At 38.8% G+C, this 19251-nt stretch overlaps 1 protein-coding gene across 1 annotated transcript in view; it reads left to right on the forward strand.

Moving 5' to 3' along the window:
* Nucleotides 1-1024: 1024 nt before the first annotated feature.
* The window catches only part of NMT2 (N-myristoyltransferase 2), a gene marked incomplete at its 5' end in the record, with an annotated part of 21024 nt that continues 2797 nt past the window's right edge, over nt 1025-19251 (forward strand). The window contains 9 exons of the mRNA XM_010084301.1: nt 1025-1162; nt 4706-4850; nt 7512-7630; nt 7729-7820; nt 7927-8043; nt 8704-8874; nt 10054-10162; nt 13741-13911; nt 16414-16581. Coding sequence (XP_010082603.1) covers nt 1025-1162; nt 4706-4850; nt 7512-7630; nt 7729-7820; nt 7927-8043; nt 8704-8874; nt 10054-10162; nt 13741-13911; nt 16414-16581 — 1230 coding nt within the window. The remainder of the gene's footprint in view (nt 1163-4705; nt 4851-7511; nt 7631-7728; nt 7821-7926; nt 8044-8703; nt 8875-10053; nt 10163-13740; nt 13912-16413; nt 16582-19251) is intronic.

Consider the following 19251-nt stretch of genomic DNA (forward strand, 5'->3'; position numbering starts at 1 on the left):
ATAGTTGCTGAGACTGGGCATCGTAGTCTTGAATGTGAGCATGTTACAATGAATAAAATGGTTCTTGCAGATGTGTTGATATTAAGAACTTTAGTTAAATTCTTCTGAGTTCTCCTTCTTTCAGTTTGCCAGTACCATATCTGTTTGGTTTTTTTCCTTCAGAATTAAAATAAACAATTGTTTGTTGTATTGGCTTTTTTATTTTCCAGTGAAAACCACTCAAGCCCCCCAAACCCCAGTATCTGTCTTTAGCTCCATTATGTATGTATGGTTTGGCTTGGAGATTAACCTCTTGAGGAGGGTTCAGTGTTAACTGACTCATTGCTTCTTCTTAAAGAAAGAAAGGAGGTGTATTATCAATACGCAAAATATGTCAGAATCTGCAAGTGCAATGTATACTTTGTTGGGTTTTTTTATTATTAAAGCTGACACCATTGTACTTCCTGTTTTAAAGCACAAATATTTAGTTAGTTTTGTGTTGTTTTTTACTGAGATTTCAACAAGACTTTCATCACTACTTAAGTTAGAAACAGAATTTCCTGAAGACAGAGTGTTTTTGTTTGGACTCTTCTCAAATTCAGATGTCCCTGATGGTTGAGCATGAAAGGGAAAAAATATCAGGCCACTAACAGTTACTGAATTTCTAAGGAGGTTACATTCTCAGTTTCTGCACTTTCCTGAGTTCCTCCAAACTGTGTTGAATTTGGTCGTTTGATGCTTGTGCCAGGTAGTAGCCTGGAGGAGAGCACTGGCTGTTTTATAGTGTCACAATTTGACACCAGTGTGTCAAAATGCCTGGTTGTTCTGAGGTCTGAGTATAAAACAAAGTAGAAAGAACTTGCAGGAAGTTTTTCATCAATGCTGTCAGTTCCCCCCTTCTTTCCTTTCCCCTGCCTTTTCTTCACATTCAGACTGCTGTTAGATTTTTCATATTAAAATACTGGGTTTTCCATATTTAACTTTTTTTGAATTTTAAGCTTGGTGGTATTGATTTTTCTCATCTCACATTTTCTGAATCTCTGGCAGAAGTCCTGGAGGGGATTTGGGAGCGAAGAAGAAGAAAAAGAAGCAGAAGAGAAAAAAGGAGAAGCCAAATTCTGGAGGCACCAAATCAGATTCTGCATCTGACTCCCAAGAGATAAAAATTCAACAGCCTTCAAAAGTGAGAGCGTGGTTCTGTTTTGATTTGTGCTTGCTTTCTGATTTAATTTTAATTTGTGTGTTGCTTTTTGCAAAACCGCATTGGTAGTTCCGCATTAACATGTCTGAATTAAGCAAATGATTACTGTCCTGAATAGGGACAGAAGCAAGGTGAGACCTGTTGTTTGCAGTCTATGAAGTTAACCGGAGAGTCATCGTCACCATCACAGTGGTGTACTGTGAGAAAAGCAGAGGAGGAGGTGTTTTGTCTTTCTTTTCCACCAGTTAGAACTTAAGCTAGTGACAGCTTTCTCACAGGAAATCTTAATCTGTAGTGGTGATGCTTTTAAACAGATTTAGTGTTTGATGAGTTGCCTTTAGTTTAGCCACCATCTAACTTGGCTTAGCGCAGTTCCAGTAACTTGTACAGCGTAATGCTATCTCAGGGTGAGAGCGTCAGCAGTAGGAGGGAAGGTGCACCTGCTGTGCTAACCAGAGTCTCTTTTGGGCAAACAAGCAGCATGTCATCTTACATAAAAAGCAGTAGTCTCTAACATGGAGATACAGGCTGAAGAAACTTTTTGCTGTGTGAAAGGCCTCTGCTGTAAATAAGAATGCAAAATTACATGAGGGGTTGTACAGTCTTTGTGGGCTTCGTGATAAAATAGCATTGTCTATATGCTTTTAAATATCATGTTATAAATGAGTGGTGAATAATATGACCTGGTGTTTTTTTTTTTAACATACAGTTTTTATCTTAAGAGAAATATGAGCCTGAGAACTGAAGTTTATAGCATGATCATAAGAAAGTTTATACACCATTGAGCATGTTGAAGTAGTTACATTTACTTTATCAGATTAATGTGGAGAAATTTACACCTTTGTAGCAGTAGTACTGTTCATCCTGTAAGATTTGTCAAATACATTGGGGCTACCAACTAATTTTAGGGAAAAAATTATATTCTGGCTCGTTAACTTACTGATAGATCTTGTGTTGTTCTTCTAGGTCTTCTCTGTGTCACCCCCATTGCTTTGAATGGGCACATTTGGCACAGGGGACACTTTAAAATATATAGAGAGATGTTAAGTACTTTCTGATCTCACCACATGTTTTGATATTGTGTTTCTATAAAGCACGTGGCATGAATTACTAATACAAGAAGACTGTTTGCAAGTGATAACCAGGTAACCTCAAAATCCTTTACAATTGGAGTGAAGTCAATTTTAATGTTAACATAAAGACATTAACAACAGTTCATTGATGCAGTATCCTCAGAGTTCCTTGGTTGTCTCCTGACCAAACTTATTGTTCCATACGTTGCCTCTAATTCCATTAAATGAGAGCTGCTTCACTTTCGTGGGCAAGGTTTTAGTCATCAGCACCTTGCAGTCTTGCACACCACTTCTCTGGCATGATGTGTTTTGCAAACGTGGAAGCTTATCCCTGTTCTAAGTTGTGTATTTAGAGTGGCACTCTTCATGATTATTTTAGTGTCACAAGAAGTTTAGCCAGTTTGTTACCTGTGTTACAAAATTTTCTCTTTTATTGGCATATAAAAGCTCTGTCTTGGACAACTTGCCTGGTTTAGATTTTTTGAAAGCATCTTAGACTGCTGATCTGGGACAGTGTGGAGAAGTATATTTACTTTCTCTGCTACTCAGGTGATATTTAGATTTTGTATTCCTTGTGCTGTGTGAAATACATTATAGAAAAAAGGCTTTAAGCATTTGCTTGCTCTTGGTTGAAAAGAGGTTTACAAAATATTTCGGAGGAAAGTGACGTTGTACACCTTGCCTCTATGAGAACATAAGTGGGATCATTAGGTAATACTCAGTGGGGCTTCTGAACTCATTGAAAATGATTTTGAAAAAAATATTTTGAGATCAGGTGGGTTTGTAAACAGGTGTACCAGTCTGGAGGTGAGAAGAACAGGACAGTGAGTCTCCTTGGCTTCACCCTTTCTTGTTTGTGATATTGGACTCTTTGAACATTGGTGTAAGTGTAATCACATCAATAAATGCTTGTTGGCATTGTATGCTTATGATGACCTTTAGGACACTTCACTGCCCATCTCGGAAGGCTTTGATCTCTCCCCATTACAAGTCCCAATGATGTAGACTGTCCACACTGACACAAATGAAGCTTGCCAGGTCTGCAATATTATCAGTCGTTATTGTAGTCACCAATGGCTTACACAACAATAGTCATAGAATAAGTTAGATTGGAAGGGACCTTTGGAAGTCTTTCGACCAACTTCCTGCTTAGAGCAGATCCAACTAGATCAGGTTGTTTGGTCACCCAAGGATGGAGACTCCACAACCTCTGTAAATAGAAAATGGTGGCCTGCTTGAGCTACAGACAGGGAGGTTTACTCCTTTCGTGTCTGAGGATACTAGAGGCAGACTCCCATCCAAATGAAGCTTTGCATCATTATTACATGTAATTTATGGTGGTTTTTCAGCACATGAATCCTCGAAAGAAAGTGAAATACTGAAACAGTGACCCATTGATATTCAGTAAAAAAAAACCCCATCTGGCATGAAATCTCTATACAGCGTTGCTTAAAATTTTCCAATCCATTTGAGACTATGCTTTCAAATGTATTTATTGTACTGCAGGCTGGGAAAACCTGAGCACAAGCATGCTGTTAGGATCCCTCAGAACAGGACTTACCACTTGGGATATAACAAAACAAAACAAATAAAGGATATTAAAAAAGAGAGAAAAATCCCTTTAGATTTAGAAGTCCGTTACCATTATTCTTCTCTACTTTCCTATGAAGGTAAAATTCTCATTCCAGTTACACTTACTCAGTGATCAAAAGTGAGGATTTAAGAGCTCCATTTAGAAATACTTAGCCTTAGGTTTTGTGCTTTTCAAATAACTTTCCTCTAGAGATTTTTCAACTTTCAAGTGGAAAGATGGTTTATGACTGTCTGCTTCTGTAAGTTAAGATTATCTTTAGTTGTGAGTGTTGGTGCTAGTGGCAAGATGGCTAACTCCCACATATGGTACAATGCAGTAGGTACCTACTGTAACAATGGAAAGCTAATAGAAGGCAGATACAATATAACTAAGGTTAAAAAGTGGATATTTGTAGCAATAGTGTACCTGAAATACTGAACCATAGTGAATTTAAATATTATCGTATGTGTAAAGTACAACTTTAAACATCTCTGTGTGTACCAATGTCATCTTTAGATTGTTAGATATCTAAGCTGATGTGCTTTTTCCTCTTTTATTGTACTTTACTGAAGAGGGGGCAGGGGAATATAAGAAGCTTTTTGTTGTGATACTGCTACCCAACCTTAATGGTGAATTAAAAATGCTGACTTTTCATGGTTAAATGCGAGCGCTACTCAAAACTATTAAGTATTTTATGAAGCTGCTTGTCTATTGCCCACCTAACTTTCTACCTTCCTGCCTCTGAAGGTTTTACCTAAACTAACCATGATGAGAAGAATACATGAAAGAATAGGTAACAGTAAAATGAACATGTTTGCACAACTTGTTCAAAGTAAACATACTCAATAAGCTTCCTCTTCCCTTTGTCTCTGTGTGCAGAATCCCGCCATTCCAATGCAGAAGCTTCAAGACATCCAGAGAGCCATGGAGCTGCTCTCTGCATGCCAAAGCCCAGCAAAGAATATTGATGAGGCTACCAAACGTAAATACCAGTTTTGGGATACGCAACCTGTACCTAAGCTTAGTAAGTTTAACTGGACCTGGGCATAAGATCTGTTTTACTGACACTAAAAGAATGTGTGCCAGCTGTGTGGCATGTTCTTTAAAACGGGTATGAAGTTGATCTGAGTGCAGTTGAGATCCTTAATCTTCTGTGTTGTTTATGGGGAATTCTTGATGTTCACTGGGAAAGGGTCGTCGTCTGTCCCATCCCCCCCAAAATGATACACAACAAAATACTGTTTTAGTAAATCTCATTCTGATGTTCTCTATAGAAATGGGAAATGCTATTGAAATAGCATTCCTTTGTATGCTCTAGGTCTGAACTCTTGAACAACAGAACGTAGGAGTGTTTTCCACTTCAGGGAAAATAAGAACTCTTAACTGGTGACAAAGAGTAAACTTTTCTTTTATTTATTTATTTACCCTTAATTTCTTTGTCAATAGCTAGATTTGCTATCACAGAGATAATGACTCTCCTGCTGTAAGTTACACTGTTCTCATGCAGCCTTAGGTGGATAATGGCACTTCTTGCATGCATGAACACTTTTGCTGCTGCGTGTTCACCTGCTTCTTCCACGATATACACTACCTTGATGACATGCTTTCTCAGGGTCCATTCTCTGTTCTTGGCACCAAGTGAGATAGTGAGGCGACCTCTCCTTGCCTTTGATTTTTTTCCTTTGTAAGGAATCTGGCAGATTACTTTTTATAGTGATCTGATCCCTGATAACACGGTTGGTAAATCTTAGTCTTTGTTGGAGAAGATAGTTGCTGACTTGCTTTTTCTGAGTTGCTTTCTGCACCTTCTTCCTCCCCCTTCATTATCTTAAAGTTAAGCAGTAGTAGCTGTTCAGGTGCCAATGAAACTTGGGGACCCCATGAGTAAAGCAGTCTCAGCGCAACACTGTTCTTTTCTGCAGGTTTCTCTCCATGGCATTGGAGACTGGTGTACAATAAGCAGAAATAAGGTAGAGTCTAAAGCACAGGAGCATTCTGCGCTCTTTCTCTGCAGGGCAGCATTTCACATTAGTCCATTTCTATAGCTTAATACACAGTGATCTCATTTCTCCCTGACTCTGAATTACTTGCATAGAGAAGTCCAGAGCAGAGTCACAGAATCACAGAATGTTAGAGATTGGAAGGGACCTCGAAAGATCATCTAGTCCAATCCCCCTGCCGGAGCAAGAACACCTAGATCAGAGCACACAGGAACGCATCTAGGCGGGCTTTGAATGTCTCCAGAGAAGGATCCTCCACAACCTCTCTGGGCGGCCTGTTCCAGTGCTCTGTCACCCTCACCGTGAAGAAGTTTTTTCTCATATTCAAGTGGAACCTCCTATGTTCCCTGGATGCAGTATTTTCCACGGGATGGAACTGACCTGCCCTGGCTCTTCTCCATGCAAACTCCATTCAGATACCTCTGTAAACTAATGGTAGTAATTGTCACAGTAATCCTGCCTAGGTGGAGGAAGAGCCTAGCCAAATCAATTTGATGCGTAAACCAGAAAATACTCTGGCCGTTAACAAAGCTTTTTCAGAGCTAGTTCAGGTGTCTGCAGAACAGTTCCAGGAGTTCAGTTCAGGTTAGTCAATATATCTTACAGCACTAAAGATGAGTGTCTGTTACTTAGCAGCCTAAAACGACCAGTAGATTGGCTCTAAAAAGGATTGTCTCTAAAAAGCAGAAATATGCTTTGTTGAATTTTTCTGGCAGAGGTTTCGTTCAACAGTGTTTGTGAATTGCTTCTTTCTCCTTTATCTGTGGAATGAACATATTGGGAAGTCTTCACTATTTGATATGCTGGATGTTTTTAGATGGAAAAAAATAATCTCTTGATTCAAGTAATAGCTGTAAGGATCTTTGCGTTAAATTAACGTCAGAATCCTTCTACCATCTAGTTAAGGTTGTTAGCAATAGATCCTTTAGTTAGGCCAAGTCTGCCATATGTAGTAGAAGTAACATGTAGACTGTTGATACTTTCCAGAGTTTGTGTAAAGATGCTGGTAACGATGACCTTCCAAAGCGGAAGGCCATAACTATTTGTCAGGATTGCACATCATTTGGAAAAAGTTCATACTACAAAGGAATGTTTGGCAGGTGCTGCTCCATAGAAGAACAGCTTCTGTTTATAGCTATATACTGAGGGACCAGAGTTGTAAAGTCGTGGAGGAGGAGGTGGCATGCTTTCATGTAGGATGTTAGGAACAAATTTCACATGTCACCAGAATCCCTTAAAAGCCCTGGCTTTGCCATGCCAGTGCTCCTGAGTAATCCTGTTGACTTCAGGTTTGTTCAAGTCTGTAATAAACAGGATCTGAGCCACAGCTTGTTAGCTCTGAGTATGTGTTTCTGATGATGAGACCATGGATCTTGTGGCAGGCTAAATGCTGTACATGTGCTGATAAATTGCTGTCCTGTGTTACAAAATACTGGGTGTCAGTTGAGCAGAGTAGTTCTGTGCATACTTATAGATATTCTGATGAGGTGTAATCTGGGAGAATGAGAAGTCGTATAAACTAATACTATTTTTTTCAGCATTTTAAAAAAGCTTTATGTTCCTGTCACATAATTATGAGAAAATACATGATGTGAGTTAAATACAATTTTGAGAGCTATCAGGAAAGCTAGCAATGTAACTGTTGGTTTTTTTCTTTCTTTGTTTTCCTCCTTCTTCCTCAAAAGATGAAGTTATAACTTCACATGGTGCAATTGAACCAGATAAGGACAATGTTCGCCTAGAGCCGTATTCTTTGCCACAGGGTTTTATGTGGGACACATTGGATCTCAGCAATGCTGAAGTTGTAAGTAAAACAAGTTTTCTATGTACCTAAAATCATTTATGTTTATTCTGATTGATGTGCATGGATAAATCTTTGGATTTTTTTGTGTGTGTTTTCAGCTGAAGGAGTTATACACACTGTTAAATGAGAATTATGTAGAAGATGATGATAATATGTTTAGGTTTGATTATTCACCTGAATTTCTTCTGTGGTGAGTAGCAAGTTCCACATTCTGCTCTGACTGGAGTGCATAGAAGGGTGTTTTTATTACATCTTCTTAGGCAGTAATTTGTAATTATTTCTGTCGTCAATTCTAGGGCGCTACGTCCTCCAGGCTGGTTACCCCAATGGCACTGTGGGGTTAGAGTGTCTTCAAACAAAAAATTGGTAGGATTCATAAGTGCCATCCCTGCAAATATTCGTGTTTATGACAGGTAAAATGCACCATTACTTTTGTATTTGTAAAATACTAACACTATGAAACAAATCTTAAACTGGTATCCATTTCCATGGAGAGCTTAGAAAAGGAGGCTCACTGACCAGAAAGAGTCAGAAGAACCCTGTGTATGTAGGAAAGACTATTTTTTTTTAACTCTTACCCCTCTTGCCTCCCCAAAGCTTGTGGGCTCCTTACAATGATGACCAGTACTACATATTTAAGGGATTTTCTTATTGATGGGTGATACAGATAATGACATAGAATTTTCTGACCCTACTGGAAAGTATTTAAAGGGTAGTCAGTCAGCTGGTCTTCCTTAGCCACGTCTTTGTACACTGACAATCAAAAAGTATTATGATACCCTGTAGCATATGCTTGGATGCCATTCTGCATCTTAAAGTAAGGCAATTGGTTAAGTCTCGATAGAGCTCTGAAAAATAAGTGTTGCAAAAACCTTAGGCACAGCTTGCATTCTGCACGCTTTGCCGTTGTAGTCACAGTGTCATAGGTTGGTATTTGTTGTAGATATGCTTTGTCACAGACCAATTTATTTTTACTTCAAATTCTGTCACAACATGGAAAACTACAATTATGCAAATGAAAATATGCAATCTGCAACTCTTTTTAACTTTTCCACTGTTTAATGTCCTTTTAGTGTGAAGAAAATGGTAGAAATCAATTTTCTATGTGTCCATAAGAAACTGAGATCCAAACGGGTAGCACCTGTACTAATTCGGGAAATAACCAGAAGAGTAAACCTGGAAGGAATTTTTCAGGCTGTTTACACTGCTGGAGTGGTACTCCCCAAACCTGTGGCCACTTGCAGGTAACCTAGGTGATGTTCATAATAGCAGTCCTATAGCAGTCATTTTAAAGAACATTTAATGTAGTTGGCTAGAAACAGTAAAAGCATAGAATTCAAATAAATTTAATGTGGCCCTGACTAACCCAAAAGCCTGAGTGTTTGACAGGGTGATTTTCTTGGTTTCTTTCTTTCTTTCCTCTTCCCACCCCACACCCACCCACACCTCCCCGCCTTTCTCTCGCAGTGCCTCGACTAAAACAGCTTCTCAGACCAAAATCTGATTTGGGGTTTGTTTATCATACCTCAAATAGACTCATAGATGTTTCTGTTGACCTTCTGATGGAAGCCATGCTAGCAATGACAACATTGTATACCTGTGTTTTTCAAGTCGCCTTTTTCCCTGCTGGGACACTTCCCTGTTGACCTGGTTGCTTGCCAAAGATGGCAGAGCATTTCTGGAAATTGTGTGATTTCCTTTTTTGAAATACTTTCATCTTTCCTGGAGAAAGGAGAACTCAGTGTCTGATAAAGATGGGAAAACTATTATGTGAGAGGAGTTGTATGTAATCAAATATAATTTTGTTTGCTTGAAATGGATTTTATTTCTACTGGGAAAAGTTCAGTTCCAGCATTATTAGTTCAGCTGTCTCTCCTTCTGGAGGACAGGGTACTTTTCGATTTGAGATTGTGTTTGTGCTTACCAACACCAAAGATCCTGTAAGTTTCTGTAAGGAAAGCTGGGAAAAAAAAAAAAAAAGCCATGCTATATTAGAGTAACCAGGGATGCGGGATGTTCTGTTGCCCAGTGATCTCCTAGGAAGAGGAGATCTCCTTCAACAAACGACTTAGACGTGAGCAGAGGGTCCTGTCTGTACACGAACATAAATGTTACCACATAAGTATGGTGAGATTGTCAGGGCTGTGGTGAGCACTAAAATGTTTAGCCCTGTGATTACTCATTCTGTAATAAAAAGTGTTTGCTTAGATCCAAAATACAGTGATTGCAGGCCTGTTTAAAAGCTATTGCTTGGATATAGCTTTTTTTAAATCTTCTGTTCCTCAAGCCTCTTACAGACATAGTACAGGCTTGCTTAGGAACAAATTTGGAGAGAAGGAGCAATGTGGGAAAGTAGGGAAATGGATGCAAGTAAAGCTGACATTTAAAGTGTTGTTTAATCTCATTATTAATTTAATTTCCAGGTATTGGCATCGTTCACTGAATCCCAGAAAACTGGTGGAGGTGAAGTTTTCACACTTGAGTAGAAACATGACTCTACAAAGAACAATGAAGCTCTACAGACTTCCTGATGTAAGCAGTGTGACTTCTAGAGAATCCCCACAGTTACTGTGAGGTCCAAAATAACCTTCCATCTGTCTCTGACAGCACAGGCTTTTATATGGAAAGACAGTGTGTGCAGGACTTAAAAAAAAATCTCTGGTTAATGAAAAAGACCTCAAGAGCTATACTAAACAGGAGAGACTATTGCTGGAAATGTAGATCTGTGTATGGAGAAAGTAGAAATTTTGACCTAAAAGCCTTAAACAAACAAAGGAAAAAACAGAAACCTTGACTACATAAACATGTGGGATTGAGTTGAAGATGCATAAGACTGTTCTTGGTATGATTAGTCTGATAAAAGATTACTGTAACAAAAAATTAACAGTTCATGTCTTAAAATTCTCAGAGAAGTCCATCAGAAATTTGACTGAGTACAGTGAGATTGTTGATTCCACTCTAATTCACAGCTTTTTCTGTTCTGTCAGAGGATGTTGTTCTTCTGCAATAAGCAGGCTCAGCAAAAGCCACCTCAGTATGTTGTGTACTGTTTATTTGCATGGTCTGGCAAAAAAAAAAAAAAAAAAAGTTTTCTGGCATTAGTTAGTTAAAATAATTTTTTCTCATGTTTGCAGCTAATAGTTAGGCTGGGAAAAAGCCTTAGGATGCATTTCCATGACAGGGCAAGTCACTGTAAGTAGTCTGAGATTGTACTATTAAAAAAATCTCATTGCTACAATCAATAGCCTGTGGAAGCTAGTCTAAGCTTTAGGATTGAAAACAAATTTTTTTGCTTGTAAAAGCTACCTATTTATTTGGAGGGATTGCAGAATATCCTTTACCTGTACCGTATCAGTAAACCTTTTTTTATTTAAACAAACCTTCCCTCTTGGCTAAAAAAAAGTACTTTTTTTCCTCACTCTTAGTACTTTGTAGGGATTTATCTGTCTTTGGAGAATGGTGTCTGTTGGTTTTATTTGGCTTGATGCTGCAGGCTCTCCTACTACTTAGATATTTGAGTAATACACTGAGCACTCCTCGATATAAAGCATATGCCAGGGCTTGATCTGAACTCCTGCTGCTGTCAGAGAGACTCATTTCCTGTGCTGCCTGCATGCTACCCGTGCCTGCATACACAGGTTCTCCCTTGCGTGCAGGGCAGCAGTTTTCAGAGTTTAAGAATTAATAGCCAAATTAATTAGGTTTTAATCTTGAAGAGCTAAATATAGCTTTCATCAAATCTTGAAGACATTTCTTATAGTCTAAAGAATAGACAATTTCAGACACAGGTTTTGGTGGCAACTTTAGTACTTTTTCTCATGGAAACAATACAGGAAAAGAATAGTTTCAAGCATAAGGATCTTACAGTACAAAAAGTGTAACTACAGAGAATCACTAGAAACAACAGCAGTTGTACCTTGATCATCTTCCTTTATCATAAAACCTAGATTTGAACTGAAAACAAAATTATGGGAAAAAAAGTATACATCATATCTCATTCATAAGATATAGCTAAGGCAAACATACTGTATAAAGATAGGAAAATAGAAAATAGGTGCTTTGAAAATCAACTTTTAAAACTGAGTGATGTAGGAGTCCATATGCCTCAGCTGTTTGTTTCTTTTCAGATTGGACTTGGGAGCTTCTCCCATGGAAAATAAAGATTTAATCTTTGTGCTAATGTTTTCTCTTTAGATCTTGTGCTTTGGGGTTTTTTGGATTTTTTTTCCTAAGAAAGGTTTTAAGTGCTGTTGAGGATCTTTATCCTCAGTTTCAGACTGTTATCATAAACAGTGCTGTCACACAGATTGGTTCATTCAGCCCACACTGTCCGGTCCCTCAGCACCAAACACTGTTTCTTGCATTGTAACCTCTCTTCTGAGAGTCCTTGGAATATCATTGCCACTGGGAGCTCATCTCCATCTAAGAGGAATTAATCATTCCTAATCACTTGAACAGTCTGAATTTAAAAGGTTTTCAGAGATAATACTGTAAAATAAATACCACCCTCACTGAAGGCTGCATTTGTACATGTACCTATAGATACAGTTTTCTGAGAGAGGTAAATTTTGGCTGTGTTTAGAATAAGGACAAGAGCATGTTTGTCTCTGTATGTCTTTTCCTGACTGATTGAGATCCTGAACCAGGATATTCACATTAATATATACCTAGTGCAGCTTGATGTGTGGAGCAGAGAAACAAATTTTGGCCCGGTTCTGTACACTTTCCCTCACTTCTGGGTTCCAGGTAATCATTTACTGGTGGCCATTCTGAGTCTTTCTGGGGGATAAAGATGTACCAGCCCAGCTGCTTTTCCTCCCATCCTGCTCCAGTGTATGGCTTTAAAAGAGGGATGAAGGCTTGGAGGGAGCAGAAATTAACCTTTCATATTGTAGTTCGTAGGAGGTTATGAATGAAATACAGCATAGGAAGTGTCATGTTGATTGGTCAGGTGAATACCCTTTATAGATTCAGGGCATTTTAAAATCTAGATGAAATGCTCTTGTGGAGGAAAACCCTAATCCCAGGCTGCTCAGGAAAGCAGGAAGACTAATACATAGGCCAGAGCTGCGGCAAAATGTGCCTTGATTTTTTTCATCTGACCGCTGACTCCCAAGTATGTGAATACCTCCCCCAGAACAACCTCTTTTGAGCACAGCATGATCAGCTACACTAATTTCAGGCTTCCAGTAATCAAGTCGCCACCTGGCTGCTCTTGCAATTGACTTTGCTATGATTAATGTGATGCATGCCCAAGTATGTAGCTCAGACAGATGAAGCAGGATAAATAAGCTCTGAAGAGAACAAGCCTTAGCCTCCCTAAAAGGAAGTATTCAGGAGGGTTAAAAAAGGCTGGGGAGAAAACTTTAAAACACCATTGCTTGTTTAAGCATTAATTGCATAGTACTGGAAAGCATTTTTTTTCATCTTCTGACATTTAAAGTCAATTAAATAACTTGATTTATTAAAATACTGTAGCTTTTTAATTTCAGGCAGCTGTAAGTTATGCGAAGCTTTCTTGTTAACGGAGCAGAAGTTGTGCCTGTATACAAAGTTGAGTTAGCAAGGGAGTTTGCAAGTGTTAAGAATTGGTGGAATTTTTTTGTTAAATAATTCCTAATTAAACTTCATCCACTGAATTTGGTTTATAGCTTGACTGTAATATTCATAAGTTTGAACTGCAGGTGTTTCTTGTCTTCAGATTAACTTCTGTTGCTTTAACTTCAAGTTGCTTTGTGTTTTGTTTTTGTGTCTGGGCCCTAGGTAGTTTAGAAGAAGATAAGAAATAAAGACTGACGTAAAAAAAATAGTACAAAATGCGTGAAGTTTAGGTTTTTGGCAATGGTAGCTCTTTCTCTGGAGGCATGAAATTGTTTTCAATAAGAGAATATAAAGATTGAAGTGCCCCAGACTGTCTCAATAATTAGAAGAGAGGGAATTCTGATTGGAAGCTGTTTGTGAAATAGCATAATGAACTAGGTGGCTGGGGTAAAGTAGGCTAATAAGGCATGCGTTATAGCAAGTTGAGTAACTCTGCAACCTCCTTTCAGCCTTTGCTGTGTATGCAGTTTTCGACATCTTAACATTTGGTTTTTTTTTGTTATAATCAGGCCACAAAGACTTCAGGTTTGAGACCAATGGAAGAAAAAGATACTAAAGCAGTACAAGAATTAATCAACACTTACTTGAAACAGTTTAATCTTGCTCCTGTGATGGATGAAGAAGAGGTAGCCCACTGGTTCCTGCCTCGGGATCATATTATTGACACTTACGTAGTAGAGGTAAAACATGCCCTAACTACTTCATGAATGTATATGTGAATGCCACTTCCAAAAGTTCATGTCAGCATCAAGTTTTTGAAATACAGACAGTATGAAAACTGTGTGCGATAGGTAGAATTTGATACTGTGATTCCAGGCTTTGTTCTTGGTATTGCATTCTGTTAATGAGAAAATGTTTGGTTCTGATAAACTGCAGTGCTCTTATAACAGCATATTTTAAGGACAAATTTTGAAATCTCAAAGTATCACTGTCTTCGAAATACTACAGCAAAGAACCGTATATTTTAAAAACAGCCTTTCCACCTGTATTCTTCTATTTTTTTTCCATAGAGATGTGACATGATAATAAGCAGTGGTCTTCACATCTCCTTTTCTAGAAAAAAGGAAAAATTATACAACGACTGAGAGAAGGAATTAGTTTTAATTCAGTATCGTTCTCTCAAGTGTCTAAGTTTCTGACATACACCAGTTCAAAATTGTATTTTTAAAACCGAATTTAGGGGCACCTGCTGAGGGAATTCTATTTTTTGATGGTCTGCTTCAGTAAAATAATTTTTTTCCCGTAAAAGAGTGTGTGTGTATCTATATCTGTATATGCATATGTAAAAGAGAGAAGTAAAAGTTAACATCCCTTGATGCTGCCATGAGTTGCTGTCAGTTAGGAGTTCAATTATCTTGAAAAATATAATTTTTGTCCGCTAACAAGATGGAGGGCATAATCTTTTCTTACCGCTTACTCTTTCCTCCCCAGTCTACCATCTGTATTCTCCATCCTTTTGGTCACACGCTTCTCGCAAAATAAGCCGTGCGGGAAACAGGTTAGCATTTTGTTTGGAAATCTCCAAGGTTTGGCTGGAATAACTGCAATAAAATTAGTGGAGAAAGAAAAGTCCATGTAGGCATCCTATTTAGATAGTGTATTACTTTGTTTAAAGTGTTAAGGTTATTTGAAAATGATTGGCACTAACATTCTTAAACCTACCAGCTCCTCACAGAAGCTGCAGGTTGTGAAGGTCAGTGTTCCCACACTGCAGCCTGAATGTGTGCAGGAGTCTCAGCTGCATTTAGAAACTTAATGCTGCTGGAGGTGAGAGGTCCTGCTCATCTGTTGTCGTTGTCCACGCTTAGCTTCCTAGTTACTTCACAGTGGGTCTAGTGCTCATTGGACTCTGCCATGAGCTCCTGCCTGCCCCAGGTTGGTTTTTGGCTGCTTTAGTGAGTTGAAGCATACAGAAGAGTCCACAAGCACCAGGATCAGCATGAGGGTGCCATTCACAGTGCCATTTTAACTGAACAGCACAGTCTTCACTTGCATGTTTACACTGTCTCTTGAACTAGTTTTTCACTGAACAAAATGTAGGTTTGTTAGTGCTTAAAATCTTCAAGATCTGTGTGACCTGGAGAAGGTAGTGTCAGATTTTTAAGTCATCTTGGTAATGTGCAGAGATAAAGCCTTAAAATATTCTGTGTAATTCTTGAATTAATATTTTCATCATCCTTACTGAATTTAGTGAGTGATTTACTTGATAACTTTTCTGTGGTTTGTTGTTAATCTCTACTACAGAATCTGTACCTGCTCTAAGACAATAGCTTTCTTCATGTAATGGGTTCAACTCCTTTACTTTTTACTGTAGAAGTACTCTCAGTTTAAGGATCCATGCGAGGTCCTTCATTGAGCTTGAAATAGTGGGCACCAGTCATTCAAAAATAAAGCAAACAACCAAGAACAAGTGTTTGTGTGTCTCCTTTGCCTTATGTTCTTTGAGATATCAGGAGACCAAGTTGGAATAGGAGGAGTGAAAATCTGAGTAGTTCTTTTTCTGCTCAGCCTGTCAGTCATAACACATATAATAATTATTTCCCATTTCCTACTAATCTACAGTCTTGAAGATGGTTAAACTTCATTAGGTGTGTGAAATATGGAGAAAGTTTACGCAGGATACTTTAGATTTCTGTAGAAGTACCTTTTTTGATGACTACTGATCTTATTAGAATTTAACACTGTTGTCTGGCAAATGGATTGTGCTTCTTGATTAATAATCCCTAGAGCTGATTTAAATATGCTGTGTATACCAGCACAGTATATTGTTTTCTGTTTTTAGAAAGTTGAGAAAATCATTCCTCAATGTGAACTTCATCAGATTTTTAAAATCTTCTTTTAAAAATAAGTTCAATGGGAAAAAAAATTCTATACTTTTTTTGGAAGTGTGCTTTGTTAGCTTTGTTTGGCAATTGGTTGTCAAAATGTTATTGGTGTAATAGACTAGAAAAACCTAAATGTTTGTTTCCTGTCTGAAGTGACCTCGCTTTGTCTCTCTTTGATGTATAGATACATCCTTGGCAAGAATTCACTTTCTCCAAATCTTAGCCAAGATTACTTGTTATACCATAATACTTAAAGTGGCAAAACTGTGCTGCATTTATTACTTACTTTCTGTAGAACTGCCGTGTTAGCCTAACCAATAACTGAGCATTTACTTCTTATTACTTTTTTCTTTGTAGGGCTCAAATGGTATTTTAACAGACTTCTTGAGTTTCTACACATTACCTTCAACAGTGATGCACCATCCTGTTCATAAAAGCCTCAAAGCTGCCTATTCCTTTTACAATATTCATACAGAGACCCCCCTCTTGGACTTAATGAATGATGCACTCATTATAGCTAAATTGGTAAGTTGGGGGGTTGGGGGGTTTCTGCTTCTTTCACAAAAGTATTCTTAGGAATGGTGTCAAGGTAAGAACTGGCAGCAATTGATCCATGCCATTGGATGCTGTTTTCTTTTACTGTCTACAGCACAGGGTGCAGCTGATGAGACATATACTAGATAGATAGATAGATATAAAATAAAAAACACTATGCTGATTTTTCCTTTTTGCTTTGAGTGATGCTAGGAAACAACAAATGCATGAAGATTAAGTGTTTGCAATAGCTTGAACTGTGTAAACATCCAAGAGCACACTGATGACCATATGCCCTAAGTCATTGAAGAATGGAAAGTATCACTAAAATAGTTTCCCTTGGAGATGTGTTAATAAGTTCTATTAAATACATTTTGTTTGTTTAAACTATTTTTTATTTCTACAAAATGTAAAAGTTTATTTGTGCAAGCTTTATCATTTTATCTTGTTACTAATTGCTGCCCATAAAGCTGTGTAGATGATGTCCTGTTGTAGCTTTTAAGCACGCCTTCATCCATGGAATTACACTGATAGACGGTTTGGTTGAATGGAAGGGAAGAAACTACAAGTGAAGTTTTTAAACATAAGAATTGTAAGAGTTTAGTGCTGTCTGATGAAAAACTAATGCTCAGCCCTTAATCATCAGGGTTTCATGGGAGTGCAGTGCAAACAGCAGTACCAGTGTAGTCTGTGGTATGGAGGTGCACATCCCAGCACTCTGACTAGCCAGGCCTGTCTAGCCCTGATACTTCACAGCCCAGCACAGCCTTCATCCAGTCCACAGTATCCATTCTAGCAACCACTCCCAACATGCTGCAAAGCATAGGCATGTTTTCTGCTCCTCAGGCTTGAAGCTCGCTCCCCTCCCAGCTGAAGTGTTGCTGACGCACTGCTTGTGGTGTTACACCTACCAGATGGGTGCTCAATGCAAGCACATGCTAGCTGTGCTCCAGGCAACCGTGTTCAGAGCCATCTGCACTGCGTGGGGCACAGGGGTTTCTGTGTTCATCCTGTGTGAAGCCAGTGATGGTCTGCAAAGGCTGTATCTGTTCAGACTTCAGGCTGCATGAAAGCAGACACATAGTCTTCAACTTGTCTGTCTCAGCCATGTTCGTGCAGCACTGCAGCTGAGCTGATGTCTGTGATGTGAGTTGCTTGCTGAAGCTTGCTGACATACAAACGGTATTGAGTTGAATAACTGTTTGGCAAGGAGAACTCCTGGATAATCATGGATAAAATAGAACTCCATTACTCAGGCTGTATTGAATAATACAGAAGGAAGTTCAGAGGCAGACTTTGACAGGTATTAAGATATATGAAGATACAGGAAAGCAGCAAGTATAATTTTCAGAAGTGTCTAAAAATAGTAGCATTACTTAAAAGTCAAAGTGAAAAAAGGAATAAATGTTGGTCTCCATTTGAATGGCTGGCCGTGGATGGAACGGGTCAGGAAGCAGTTATGTGATCTAATCACAAGGCTTTGCACCTTCCCCTGTCTACATTTCTCTCAGAGTGTGACATGTGATTCTTTTCTTTTAAATGGATCATCATATAGAGTACTGGGATTTAGATGCCTGTGGATTTCCAGAGTACCTGCTGGGCCTGTCTGCATCATTAGATGCCTAATTACATTTGCAGATCTGGCACCTGGACTTTTAGTTGAGGATAGGTAAGGAAAGGGAAGAGAAATTATAAATGCACTCCTGGTCACATCTTTTTGTTTACAAATGTACTGGGTCTGGCTGGGCTGGAGTGAACTTTCTTCCTAGCAGCCCATGTAGTGCTGCACTTTGTATTTGTGACTAAAACAGGGCTGGTAACACACGAGTGTTTTGGCTGTTGCAGAACAGTGCTTGCACAGCCTCTAGGCTTCCTCTCCTTCACTCCCAGCGAACAGGCTGAGGGTGGGCAAGAAATTGGGAGGTGACACAGCCAGGACAGCTGACCCCAGCTGACCAAAGGGATATTCCACACCAAATGATGTTGTGCTCTGCAATAAAGGCTGAAGGAAAGTGAGGCGGGGGGTTCCTGGCGATAACATTTGTCTTCCCAAGCAGCCATTATGCGTGCCAAGATCCTGCTTTCCATGAAGTGGCTTGACATCTGCCTGATGATGGGAAGTAGCAAGTTAATTTACCTTGTTGCTTTCCTTGTGCATGCAGCTTTTGCTTTCTCTACTAAATTGTCATTATTTTAATTCGCAAGTTGTCATGCGTTGCTTCCATTTTCTCCCCATCCTGTGGTAGAGAAGCGAGCAAAAGGCTGGGTGGATGTTTGGCTCCTGGCTCTGGACAACCCACCATAGTCCCTTCTATACTTCTACTCCCAAATAATGCATTTTGGAGGTACAAATTCAACTCCGCAAATTGCTTTCAAGATTTGCATGTCAGTTTAATGTTGTTTTTTATCTTCATATTACACTATGTTATATATCTTCATATTACACCATACTGTCGCTGCCCATGTCAGGGGGCTTGAAACTTTATGATCTTTAAGGTCCTTTCCAACCCTAACCATTCTATGATTGTATGATTCTATATAAAATTAGCTTAGAACTCAGTCTAGTAAAATCTTGGCAATTATAGGACAAAATGCCTGACCTCCAAAGCAAAACCCTAAATTTGGAGTTATGCACTAGTAGGTTCCATGTATTCTGCATGG

The sequence above is a fragment of the Pterocles gutturalis genome, unplaced genomic scaffold, assembly GCF_000699245.1.
Source record: "Pterocles gutturalis isolate BGI_N339 unplaced genomic scaffold, ASM69924v1 scaffold40775, whole genome shotgun sequence".
Classification (NCBI taxonomy): Eukaryota; Metazoa; Chordata; class Aves; order Pterocliformes; family Pteroclidae; genus Pterocles; species Pterocles gutturalis.